General features: G+C 31.2%; 1 protein-coding gene across 1 annotated transcript; it reads right to left on the minus strand.

The window, feature by feature from the left end:
* Positions 1 to 153: 153 nt before the first annotated feature.
* LOC102592395 (GDT1-like protein 2, chloroplastic) lies at positions 154 to 6,953 on the minus strand. The gene is made up of 10 exons (XM_006340857.2): positions 6,606 to 6,953; positions 4,689 to 4,848; positions 3,592 to 3,775; positions 3,112 to 3,159; positions 2,443 to 2,539; positions 1,553 to 1,716; positions 1,300 to 1,365; positions 914 to 964; positions 689 to 793; positions 154 to 603 (listed from the first exon to the last, which is right to left on the minus strand). The coding sequence occupies exons 1-10, from the start codon at positions 6,760 to 6,762 to the stop codon at positions 538 to 540; spliced, it is 1,098 nt and encodes a 365-aa protein (XP_006340919.1). The 5' UTR covers positions 6,763 to 6,953; the 3' UTR covers positions 154 to 537.
* Positions 6,954 to 14,099: the final 7,146 nt, after the last annotated feature.

Here is a 14,099-nt window from a genome sequence, read left to right on the forward strand (position 1 = left end):
GAACCACATGACAGAAGAATTCACAAGTGTTGAGTACCCAAGAGATTACCTGCTCAAACAACTCGACCACACTCGCGGATATACATAACAATGTATTTCAAAATTAAATGAGTTCTTTGCTATACAAATTAGCACATTTTTAACAATGCTAACTTGGGAACAGAAAAATAGTACATCTTTTTGTCTTCTTTAATGACAAAGTGATAGAACTTATTACAACAGAAAGAACAGAAATCTTGATTCTTTCACATATACAAAACTTGTACAACAATCATGAAAAAATTTCTGATAGAGGCCATAGGATTGCACATACATACAGCTCTCGTGTTGCCTAAGAACCACTAATATAGTTTCTTCTACTTATTCTACAGTAGTACAAGAATGTCATTGTTTTATGCCAAGCATGAACATGTTACTGATCTATGGTACCATCAGGAGTTTCCTGCCCTCTACCACTAGCGTTTCTCGCGTATCTATCCAGTCTAAATAGGCGTCTTAGAACTTCTCGACACTGTCTTCTTTTTCTGTAGAACTTGGTTAAAAGACTCCAAACAAAGTAGCAACAGCAAATATTAAGAATAGAACTCCACCCAAGTAGCCAACCTGTTGTATAACCAAGATAATATGCTTAGAACTCGAAATACAATTGTGTAGAGCAGATTCGGGGGGAAAAAAGGCGCTGGCTTACCAGTTTCTCAGAAATGTAATTGGCAAGAAACCCGCCTCCTAGTATTGCAATAGATGTAGCAACCAGGTGTCCGGCAATGGCACCACTTGCCACACCCCATGGAGACTGCGAAATAGAGTCAGTATGGCAGTGAGGAAATAAACAGAAGTTGGAGAGTTTGAAACTTAAATTTTATGGGAAGCTCGGAAAATATATCGTTAGTATTGAATTTCATAGAAACTGTACCTGAGCTGCACCAAGTGCTATCGTTGCAAGCATTGATCGATCTCCCCATTCCTAGGAGGCAAAAAAAGCATTAAGATTCCTAACTTAAAAATTACAACAGGCCTCGATGTTCTTTAGCAACTGGATATAGTTACATAACACTTTCTAGACTTATATGTTGTGAATGCGAAACCACAGAAACTAGTTCTAGGCTTCCATGTCACACTCAAACAACTTACATGAACACTATAAAAATGATACAAATGACTTGATTTTTTTATTAAATAAATGTTGGCGTCCTGGAAGCTTGCACTCTATCTACCATCTACACTACATTTTGCATTGGCTCCTTCTTTGAAAAAGGGAGTAGAAAAGAAACAATGTTGCATCCAGAAGAAGATACTTACAGCAAAAAATACGAGGCTAAAAGACTTCCACAAAATTTCAAGCGGATTTGTGAGCCGTTTTGATGCCTGAAATAGCCATCTATTAAATCGTTAGAACCAGCTTGTTGAAGATGCAAGTGGTGCAAACATGGAGACAGGAAAGAGAATGAAGCCATCCCCATAAATACTTGTTCTGATGATTAAGACATTTGGAAGTGCAGAATTCTCAGAGAATAAAACAGCATTTAAGAGTGACATTCAGCAGCTTTTTCACCTTTTCCTTCACAAGCTCCTCAGCTTCTGCAAATTCATCAAGTTCCTGACTACTCTTTTCACCAGTCTCAACATCTTTGCTTGGAAGTTCCCATGCATCTTTAATTGATTTGATACCAAAAAAGAACAAGAGGGCAACAGCCGCGTATTCTCCAATAGGCAAGGCTGTTATGAAAAACAATTGGGAATTTTAAAATGAATATCAAGCAAAAATCAAGAAGGAGAACACAAACAAACAAAAGATGGTACGTGGAAATTTAGCTGGTGGGCAATGTGTTCTGCCCAAAACAGTGAAGGAATCTGTTTCTAGCTGGTAAGGGAAGAAAATAAAGGAGCTCAAGATAGTTTGGATACCATTGGCGTGCATCTTTGATGGTTTGGAAGGAGGGGAACTTCAGATTCTCTGAGGGAAATGCTATCGTGTATGAAATATAGGTCATTGCAAGCTCTGGATGTTATGTGTAACTCGAGTAGTTCTGGTGGCCAAAAGGGTGTGTTTTCAGTGTGCATGTGCAAGAAAAGGTACACTAGGAGAAACGAACACTATAAAAATACCACAACAGTCTATACTTCACAGGACGAGACATTATCAAGCAAGAGTAAGAAGCGCTATATAACCAAACTTGCCGAGAGAATGTTAAGTTCTAATATCCAATGATCGGCATACTTGATGAGCCAGTCATAATGTACCCAAACAAACTTATCAGTAAGCTTGCTACCAACTAATGCGCATATTAACCATTTACTTTCTGAGAACATGAACCCAATTTAGGATAAGTTTGCTTCAGCAAAAGGAAATGCTAAGAAAAATGTGCCAATATATAAAGATCCCAAGGAGCCAATCTGAAAACTAAAAATTAAAACAAATAACAGTCCCAAGGTCTAACTTACTTGTTTGAAACTGAGCAGGTACTGAATGGAAGATCCTTCCTATTATGACAGAGAAGACCGTCATAAGTGAAAGAGCACCCATTGAACCCAAAAGGACCTGGTCATTGATGCAACTTAAGTAAGATAAAGAATTGAACAAAACAGAAGTGACCACAACATTACATTTCTGTATAGCAGTAGCAAGAAATACTAAAACCAAACTGCATTTACACTATATCAATATTCAATCTACGAACTTGTGTGCGCAAGTCTATATTAAACCCCATTTTTATATTTCAACAAGTTTCAATAAGTTTTTGAATTTCATTTGCTTTCACATAATTAGGCAACATTACAACTCCTAAATAATAATTATATGATGAAAAATGGATTGCGTCCTTTTTCAGTTTGATCAAAAATTCTACAAACAAATCCTGCAACCACCAAATGATCGTAATCTAGGATGCCCATCCTCAAAATTTCTGGCAGTAATGATAGCCTATAAGGAAAGAATGCTACAAGATACCAAAAAAAATAGTTTTAGGTATGAAAGCTTCAAGTGGATTGCTTTAAAGATATACCTAAGTTCAGTCACAATTATTCACTTTTATTCTCTTAAAACTTAATATCCTTAGATGCAAAAGAGATAGAAAAGGAGAAGTAAGGGACAAGGAACGCAAAAGTTCATACCAGTATTCTCTTATATTGCATGGCCAAGAGGGCAGCAATGAAAAATGTCTGTTGAATTGCATATTAAAGAAAGAATTAGTTAGATTTTTTTGAATAAGACAAATTATCTCAAAACTTGCATAGGACAAAAGCAGATCCCAGATTAAATAACTCAATCAATTAGCTGGGAATACATTCATATCAGTAGAATCATGTACAGTGTCACAAGGCTCATTCTGAAAGCATCAAAGTTTTTCAATAAAAGACACCAAAGAGAGAAACTTTTGCTAGTTGATGCATAAATGCTTAGCCATGATTATGTGTTACACCACTTTTACACCTACAAGGTATTTATGTCAATGCCAGATATAAGACCATTAGCACTAGCCGTATCAAAGAGAATGAAAAGGTTAAGAACCAAAGAAATGAAAGGGAAAAAAACAGTCATGAGTTCAGGAAAAGCTAATAAGTATAGCATATTGTCTCAATCTCTCCATTTACCTTGTCTCCAATCTCAGAAACAAATATCAACGAGAATGCAGCAGTGAAACCTGATTTCGCAAATGCTGCAATGAGTGATGACGGTCCTCCTTTCGTGAAGGCAATCAGTGAAAATACTAACGAACATCCACATAGCACAAGAGCTATAGCGAGAGGATAAGGAATTTTACTAGGAAGTGCCTCACTGCCATTCATGAAAGTTAAACCTACATAAGTGTCATATCTTGTGAAAGTTCCTATTTAGTTAGTTGCAATCAAACTAAAACCTGTTTTCTCATATGAAAATGCATGAAGATACCTAGAAAGTCAGAAGAGTTCATGTTCGATATATCAAAGACTAGGATTCTATAACTTAATACATGTGTAATAAAATATGATTGCAGCCTGAACCTCTTCCTTTCATTCTTGAAGGAAAGAAAACGTAATCAAATTGCAATCTGTAATTGTGACTACACTGACAGTTGAAGTCATTATAGATACTCCTTTTTATTTGTGTTTTTCTAAAAAGAATTCTTGAAGTTTTATTATGTAAACAGAACTCCCGAAACATAGGCCACATGCCGAAAGTAGAGGCGTCTATTGGACATTGACAGATGCTTTTGATCAAGCTGCATTAAGGTGATATACTTGTGATATTGAGAGTTTAAATGTGAAAATTTTTGCATTGGACGAATCAGGGAACACTACTTCTTTGTTTCTTGACACCAAATTACCAGCACTACAAGACAATTTCATAAGTATAATGTATATTGTTCATATCATATTAGTCCATCCCCCAAAAACTTTCATAAGCCATTAAACTTTATCATCCAATCATCCTTGTGATGTGAGGTTTAACGGGATCAAGTACTTAAACATGCACTCTTGATAAATCCAGCCATTGGCAGGATAATAGCTATCCCACAAACCAAATGCAGTCTTAACTCTAGGGACCCTTTACAAAAGATTTAACAGCCTATCTTCCTCTACCCGTATACTTGTTAACAACATGCTCTTTATGCAGAAAAGAAATTTAAAGTATTCACCAAACCTTTCACAATTTTGTATGTGGATAGAAATTCTCGTTATTTAATTGCTAAGTTATATATATATCATACATTTTCGATGAACCATCGGTAGACGGCTGATTGACTGAAACATTGTGGCTTTCATTTCCTTGACTTTCTTCAAAACTTCCAGATCCAACACCAACATTAGATGCATAGGGTATAATTCTGCTATGCCTTCGCTGCAACTTAGGGAGCGCTGTACATCTTACTACAAGTAACAAAGGCATGAGTCAGTAACAAAATAGAGCAACAAGATGTGGTAGTCAGAAGGAAAGAAATAAAAGAATCTAATTCTACTAGGAATATTAAAAAACGACGGATCAAAAATTCAGAAATTATCTTGGTGGGGAGTAAGAAAGTTCATCTGACAGGAAAGTGGCATCTCGCATCTAATATTAAGTGAATTTATTTACCATCTTAAGGTCTTTCATTCTATAAACTAAATCACTTGCAGGATTGAAGTAATATAGAGTTCAAAAGCCCTCATATATGTATTAAGTAGAAATTGTCATGTATCGTAATGTAAAAAATCATCTTAAGCCATAAATATATCTGATACACTAATAGTCCTTTTTCCTGAATTAGATCCCTAGCGACTACAAGTCAAGCTACACTATCTTTGACCATGATTTGTTCAAACATTTTTCTAACTGAGTGCATGAAAAAGCAATAAATCCAACTGAATAGTAGTCGGACTAAATTGTCTTTGACCAACAATCACAAAATTGGAATAACTTCAAATTAGCCACCTTCCCCCAAACCAAAAGAGGAACGCCAGAAAAGGCCTAAAGCTTCTAATTTAATATAGATTCATTTAGTGTAATTTTTTCAAATGTGATAACAATGATGTCCAGCTTGCGCACACCTTGAACTATTCAATCGGGTACCTACTACCACCCACCAGCACAACTACCGAGCAACTCTACCCACTAAGATTTAGGCAGAAGCGAAGAAATCACCAACCAATTTATTTTCTCTGATAGGATTTAAACCCCTCGTCTCCCATGGTTTTCAAACACAACATTAACCACTAGGTTACACTCCAGCTTGCGCAAACCTTAACCTCTTCCACTGGGTACCAACTACCACCCACCAGCACAACTACCAAGTAACTCGGCCCACTAAGATTTAGGGGTAAGTGAAGAAATCACCAACCGTTTTATTATCTCTCCTAGGATTTGAACCCTGGTCTCCCTTGGTGTTTTTTTTTTAGTGACAAGGGAAATCCGCAGTCGCTACGCTTTGGATGCGCACAAGGTAAAACCCGCACTCCTATGCAATATCTCACAAACCACATAGGAGAGGTAACCCGCACTAGGCAAGCCCGGTGCGACGAGCTCGAACCAGAAGGCAAACCCCTTGCTTTTGCTGGCAAGGGGTTTCGGGTCTCCCTTGGTTTTCACACACAGTATTAGCCGCTAGTCAACACTCTTGGGTGCTCATTAAATATTTTTCCTTCATTTTTACACGAATGACGGTTGTTGAGCTAAACCACTATGACTAGCCCAAATAAGCTTCCTCATAAGAGAGTATCATATTATCTCAATAAAAATCCAAAATAGAAAACACCCAACTGGAGCACTAAGCTAACACCCAACTCCTCAGTCAGTAAACATAACAACAACAACAACATATCCACTGTAATCTCAATAGGTGGGGTCTAGAGAGGACAGGGCGTACACATACCTTACTTCTACCTTGTGTAAGTAGAGAGGTTGTTTCTAAAAGAGCTTCGACTCAAGTAACTCATAACAAAGCAATGTTAAAAATAACATACAGATGCAAAGCAGACATATCAAATAATAGTGAAATTATTACATGGGGGCAAAGAAACTATGCCCAATTTCTCATAACTTCAAAATGAGGCATCTCAAAATTCACTTAACTACTAACATACCCACAAATCACTCAAATCAAATCAAATTCTTGGACTCAAAATCAAAAAGGGTATTCATAAAAACTTACATAAAGATGAAATTCCTCCTGAAAAATGGGAAATTCTCCTTGTGGGTATTGATGGTTTGCTAGGCAATGAATCCAAAACATTCAAAAATGAAAACTTTTTCTTCCCCCAATAACTTGATGCTATAGAATTAGATGTTTGAAGCGCCAACCCCTGCATTTTTTCTTTAATTCTATGTACTATAACTAAAAAAGATTGCTTTTTTTTTTTACTATAAAGTCATTTGTGAACAAAAAAATTTAATAAAAAATATTGGGATTCTCTACACTTTTTCAGAAAAGTAGTTGTAACCCAGAAGCTGAAGAACTGATTAGGGAGTGTGGAGTTCTTGGGATTTTGCAGATGCCACGTGTCATCATGGATCTTTTCAGATAAACTGATGAAGTTAAAAACGACGCCGTTTTTAAACTTGTGGATTTGGGCTTTTTTTTCACCTTGGGCTGGATGGATGGTGCTCCTTGGAAATTTTCAGAGTCCTGACACATCTTTCGAAAACAGTATCTCTATCTTTACGAGGTAGTGATAAGGTGCGCGTATATTCTATCTTCTCCAGACTTCACTTGTGAAATTTCACTAGATATGTTTATTGTTGTTGTGTAATGTAGAAATGGCGTTTACTAGTAATTTTTTTGGTCAAGTATTTAAAAATGGTTATTATCATAAAGTTTTACGTAGTTTTCAAATTCTAAAATGTCATATAGTTCCCATAAGTTTTTTCACAAGTGAATTTTGAAAATTCATGATAGTGTTTATTTTTTAATTACGGGGACTAAAAAGTGGCTATTTGTAAATTTTATCCATATTTGACTAGATATAAAGTTAAAATAACTTGTGGTTTAAAATATATGAATGCAATTTTATAGTTACAAAAGCATACCACTAACGAGAAAAAAAAAATCGCTCTTTTTAAAACAGGCTGATAAAAATATATTGTAATATAGACTAAAATAAATTAGATGGAGTATAACTTTATTAAACTAATTGAAACAAAAAAAAGAATAGAATAGAACAACATTGAATTTTTGGGGATTATTTTAAATTTTGAAGCTCGATCCAATGGTCATTTGATCGCTCGAGACCTTATTTTATGGGATTATATTGGGTATATTGTTATTGTTGTTAAATTGTTATTTGATCGCTTCAGACCTCAATCTGTAGGATTATACTGTGTATATTGTTATTGTTGTTGAATAGTCATTTGATCACCTCAGACCTCATTTTGTGAAATTATACTAAGTGTATTGTTATTATTGTTGAATAGTCATTTCATCGCTCCATACCTCATTTTGTAGGATTATATTAAATATAATATTGTTATTGTTGAATGGTCATTTTATCGCCTCATGCCTCATTTTGTGAGATTATACTGGATTTATTATTATTGTTGTTGAATGGTCATTTTATCGCTTCAGACCTCATTTTGCGGAATTATACTAGATATATATTGTTATTATTGTTGGATGGTCATTTGATCAAGAATGTTTCATGTTGTTAATCAATGAAATTGACCAAGTAATTAATGACAGTATTAAATCCTAATACCAATTTAACAATTTCCATAAGCATGTTACATGCTCTATATACGTTTGATATATTATCAAAGATAGAATAAGTGAGAACAAGAAGAATCATGCACAATGCCTTAGATTATTATTTATCCGGATCGAAAAATAATAATTGTTATAGAGTTTCAAATTTCACATATAAAAACTCCGAAAATTGCTTATTATTATAAGTTGTAATGATTTACTTATTTATTCATATAAAGAATTATATACATACTATTATTAATTAGAGAATCGAAAACGATTAAAAAAATGACGAAAATAAAATTACTCTCACAATTACATTCATTATATGAGAGACTAATATCATTAGACTATAAGCCTCGATATTAAGAGCCATACGATAAATCTCAGCTTATATTAAAAGCTTATTTCAATGGAATAAACAAATAGGAATCAAAAGCTTATCAATATTAAGAAGTCATGATTCATGAGGATAAAAATTCCTAGGTTATTTAATTCTTTATATATATATATATATATATATACACTTTCCATCAAATCAAGAATTTTATTGACAATTTGCATATATAGAATCATATTCTAATATGACATATATTCCCTTCACAACATTACTAATGGGTGCAGCCTTTTTTTTTAAAAAATGTGTTGATTTATTAGTTCGATTACCAAAACTAAAAAGTCACATGGGAATAGCCAGGACATGTATAATACGGTATATGAAAGTTTTGATATCGTAATTTTGATATTCAGTTTTTAAAATTATTATACAAATATTATAGCGATTTTATTCGGTATGGTTTGATATTTTAAAGTTTGATTTCAATATTTTGCGATATGGTAAATTTGTAACCATAGTTTGTTCAATTTCGACTAATATATACTCGTATAATAGTGTATTATAACTTCGACAATTAAAAAAAGATCTCAATTGTGTCATACGAACACATTACACATTGTAAAAACATGTATTCAAAAATAAGTACAAACAACTACTTCTGATCAATTACATTTCAATCAAAATAGAGTGGTAAAAGTTTCAACTTCTAAACATTTTATACTAATACTAGATTGCATATTTGTTAGTATATTAATAATAATAATAACTATATATATATATATGGTATTTAATATTTCGATACGTTATTTCTAAATACCAAATACGGTACCTAATATAAAAAGAAACAAAATATATACCTTATACCATATCAAATACCATAATATCAAAATCACAATATCAAAAAAAATTATATGATATGTTAATTCGGTATATACCATACATACACACCCCTACCAACAACGCCTTTGATACGATAGACAAACAACATATGAGCCATCTTTTTCTATTGGTTGATTCACAAAATCACCTCTTGAAAAAAATAGAAGCTCTTGGGTCTAAACGGGAATGCCATTAATAACTTGATTTTTGATCCTTTGAATCAACTCGATAAATTTAGTTGACCATGCATAGTAAGCTCGCTTGCTTGACCTCGTTTGAACATGGATTTATGTAGAATATCACGATTGACGTATCTAAAATTGCTATAATAAAGTAGAATGATCTCTCTCATTCGAATATAAGTTTAAGTATTCTTTTCAGTTGTCTTAACCAGAAAAAGTATCGTATCAATTAAGAATTAATATTATTACTATTTGTTTTCTGAGTGATGCATGATAGAGAATATAAAACTAAGGGATATGAATGAAAATTGAACGTTACAAATTTAAAATGTAAGTAATTAGAAGCACTAATTATACTCTTTGTCAACAAAGCAAAAAGAGGAATCTAGACTTTGTTGTTCTTGTAGCTTTACTTTACTAGGGGATTTTTTTTAAAATTGTTTTCAATCAAATAATTGTTGAGGCTTATATGATTGCTTTATCTCAACTTAGAAGGGACAATAATGTACTTCCAAGAATTATATAAATATTAGTTCATTTAGATATGTCATGAACCAAATTCGTGGCACGTATCATTTTGACTCAATAAATATTATGAATTTATTCCTCGAGTTATATCATAATCTAACAAAAAAAGCACACGTATCATGTGAATTTTTGTATGACATATAAATTTATCACTTTCCTCTTTCAATTTGATAAGTTTTTTTATCTAAAATATCACGTGCGATTATACATCAAAAACTTGCTAATCAAAAAAAAATTAGCATTTTGCTTATCGCGATAATCGATAAATCAAATCGAACCGGATGAATAGCACTTTACTTGCCGGCTAACTTAACATTATTTTATAACTATAACAAACTAAAAGTTAAATGTCTAATTATTAATACATAAATTCGATTGACTTTTGTAAACAAGAAAAAATAAAAATTAAGATCCTAATATATATAACCCTTGACTAATCAATAATTGAGTTGAGGGTCACTAAGCACTAGTGATTTTCTTCAAGTACTTGTTTTTATTTAAATATTAAATTATGAATACAATTATTTTTTAAATATCTCATTTGATATTCAATATTTATATTATAATCTAATTAAATTTAAATTTCATATAAAAAAAATCTACATTAAAGTGACCCATAACAAATGTGATTCCGTACCTTTAATTATTGAATAATAAATATTTTATTATTATTTTTCATTCGATGTCCGATACGCACGACATAGAATAACGAATAAAGTTATGCAAGGCACATATCAATTCTCTTTTTCTAAAGGATACACGTGAGTGTCACATGCAAAATGGGAGAGTAGTTGGAGGCATCAAAACTACTCACGGAGGTTCAAAAAACGTGGTGGGTCCCACGTGAACATGCAAGTGGACCCTACATGGTATATTTTTTGAAAATTAATTATTAAGGGACAAATTAGAAGGTACAATAATAACGTACCATTGGTATATTCTTACAAGTGAGGTCTCGAAAGTCGAGAGAGTAATGTGTACGTAGTCTTACTCATATTTTGTGAAGTTGAAAGGTTATCAGTATATTCTTACAAATACTGTCTCGAAAGTTGAGAGAGTGATATGTATGTAGTTTTACTCATATTTTATGAAGTTGAAAGGTTATGTTTGATTAGCTCAATTTGAGCCTAACAAAAACAATAAGAAAAGGAGATATATAATAGTAATAACTTAGAATATAATAATCAGAAAAAAAAACATATACTAATAGTAAATTCAAAGAATATAAACTTGTAAAGTATTTCAACTATTTAACCATATGGGTGTATATAATTTTTATTCTTTTAAAGTATGTAATTGTTTTATACTTTATTATTAATCATATAAGTAATTAGTTTATGCATTATAATTTTGTTATAAACTACCCTTTTGAGTTTTGACTTTGAATAGTTCTCACTTTGTTCCGAAATACATTTCTACAAAATTGTTTGAACATAATATTCTTATGAAATCACTTTAAAATATCAAAAAAAAAATAACATCAATCAGTATTCATATCCAATCACAATTTCAAATTTCAGATAATCATTTTCAACTTATAAATAAATATATTTTTTTTCAAATTTCACAATTCTTATATAACTATTGCTAGATTTTCTCCAATTAAATTTCAAACCTTTGACTCACTAATTTCAAAATATTTTTCAAAAATAATAATAATAATTTTTTTTTTAAAATCTCAAATCATTACAATTTAATGGATAATAAAAAAATCACAAGATTATCGCCGCCACGTGCGGTGTCTTAAAGTCAAAAGATTTTTTTTCCATAAATTAAAATAAAAACAAAAAATATGTGTCGGTTTATGATTGGCTGTCTGACGTGTGATTTGGAGCCTATGGGAACAAGGACACATCGGTTCAATCGCCCGACCCGTTACGTAAGCGGCCCGCATTCTAGTAAAAGACATAAATACCCTTGTGATCAAATTTATTGGCAGTTATATCCTAACAAGTAACAAGACAGGTATTGTTCATGTTCATGCAAACGTTCAGTGTACTTTCACTTGTCATGTAGCAGTCATTTGGACTATTCAATGTTGCCTTTTCATTATTATAATCGGGCATCTGAACACATAATAAAATATCGATAACGAACATGCTTGATTCAAAATTTAGAGGTGTATTTCACTCATATTATAAGATCGGGGTGTGAACGTGGAGCCAGTATTAGGAGTTTGGGGTTCTAAATTTTCTTCCTTTTCCTTACCATTGAGCTATTAATTAGTTTTTTCAGGGATTCACAAGTTATTACTTAATTTTCTGATACAAATATAGGGTCTACAGAAAAGCTACTGGATTCGTTCGAACCTATGAACCCCCACCTAGCTCCGCCCTTGTCGGGGTGTATTTACATTTAGATAGTCAAATTAAAGAGTATTTTTTAAGTCTATCAATAGTTCAAGAATGAAACTAATAATTTGGTGTCAGAATGTTTTCAATATTTTTGTCATCTCTTCTTGAAGTTTTAGCTAACATGCATTATTAGCCTCAAGAGTATTTTTAAATCTATCAATAGTTCGAGGATGAAACTAATAATTCGTTGTTGTCGGAATGTTTGCAATATTTTTGTCATCTCTTCTTTTAAGTTTTAGCTAACATGCATTAGCCTCAATAAGCCGTAAAATATGAGGTTCATTTCAATTGAGTATGAAACTATCTAATTCTTTGTTGAATTTGGACGAATGATCAAGTTTTTTAGCAATAAAATTTGCATATTTATTTAAAAATAACAAAAGAAGTATAATAAGTAATGATTATTAACAATTTATTAAATAAAATCTTTAAACTTTAAATAATTTGTGTCACATAAAATGGATCAGGAAGTATAAGATTTTGACTACAAAATAATTTATATATACTAATTATTTTACTAAAACAAGTATTAAATTAGTCAAGCAATTATATAAATTAGAGTAACTTAATTGTATAACTAAATAAAACATTTATTTCTTGGTAAATGAATTCGAAAGGATGGAATTTTATTTTATTTTCCTTAATATGAAAGTAATTGATGTCTTTTCCACATTCTAAACACCTTCTCAAATTATTTATTTATTTTTATCAACATTTATGTATGAATAATAAAAATATGAGAACAGTTACAATTTGCAAAAAAGATTTCATTCCTTAAATGTAATATATAATATTCAAGTTTTGAATTTCAAAGGATCGTAATGAACATAAATTTTCCAATAGTAGTACATATTATATCCAATAATCAATATGCAATTTCCATCTATTTTTGAATTGAAGAGGTATATCGAAAATAATTTTTCCGTCTTCATAAAAATAAGAATAAAATTGCATACTCTTGCGTGAAAATAACATAAAGTCAATATTTTTTTTGATGCATATCTCTGCTATAATAAATGTGCATATCGTGACAAGTTGAGATAATTTCACATTTATTCAAATTTAAATAATCTTTTGCGTGGAAATAACGCAAAGTTAATATTTTATCATATATACATATATAATAAATGTGCATATCGCGACAAATAAAAATATTCAAATTTGAAATAAAAATAGATTTACTTCAATATAAAATATTCAAACTTGAAACAAAAATAGATTTACTTCAATATTCAAAAGTCAAAATAATAGTAACTGCAAAAATATAGATTTTCAGTTATCAAATAATTCCAAGATCACATAAATATTGTTTTCCATTTTTATTTTCTCCATGTTAATTTTTTTAAAATGGCAAATCCAATTTAATTTAATCATAATTACAAAAGAATAAAGTAAAACAGTTTTAATTTTCTTTATTAAATTATAACAAGGAATACTTAAAAATAATAATTAAAAATCAATGCTTGAAACTGGTAATTAATGCAAAATACATATCTTGTATACATATATTTATCAATTATTATTAAATATTACATGCTATCATTTTAATTGTTAATTAATTTAATCTAAATATCATGTGAAAAAACAATAATTTCCTATTGGAAATATAGAGTAGGTAAATAAAAGGAAAATAATTTAGTAGAAAATAAGGAAAATACTATAAACTTTGACCAATATTTAATATATA

Source organism: Solanum tuberosum, unplaced genomic scaffold, assembly GCF_000226075.1.
Source record: "Solanum tuberosum cultivar DM 1-3 516 R44 unplaced genomic scaffold, SolTub_3.0 scf00020, whole genome shotgun sequence".
NCBI lineage: Eukaryota > Viridiplantae > Streptophyta > Magnoliopsida > Solanales > Solanaceae > Solanum > Solanum tuberosum.

Bases quoted from the DNA above. Each gene is read 5' to 3' on its own strand.
- LOC102592395 (XM_006340857.2), bottom strand. From the start codon at position 6,762: ATGCAGGGGTTGGCGCTTCAAACATCTAATTCTATAGCATCAAGTTAT. The intron at 1,717-2,442 runs GTAAGTTAGACC...TTTTCATAACAG, and splicing joins ACCTGCTCAGTTTCAAACAA to CCTTGCCTATTGGAGAATAC. The intron at 604-688 runs GTAAGCCAGCGC...GTTATACAACAG, and splicing joins ATTACATTTCTGAGAAACTG to GTTGGCTACTTGGGTGGAGT.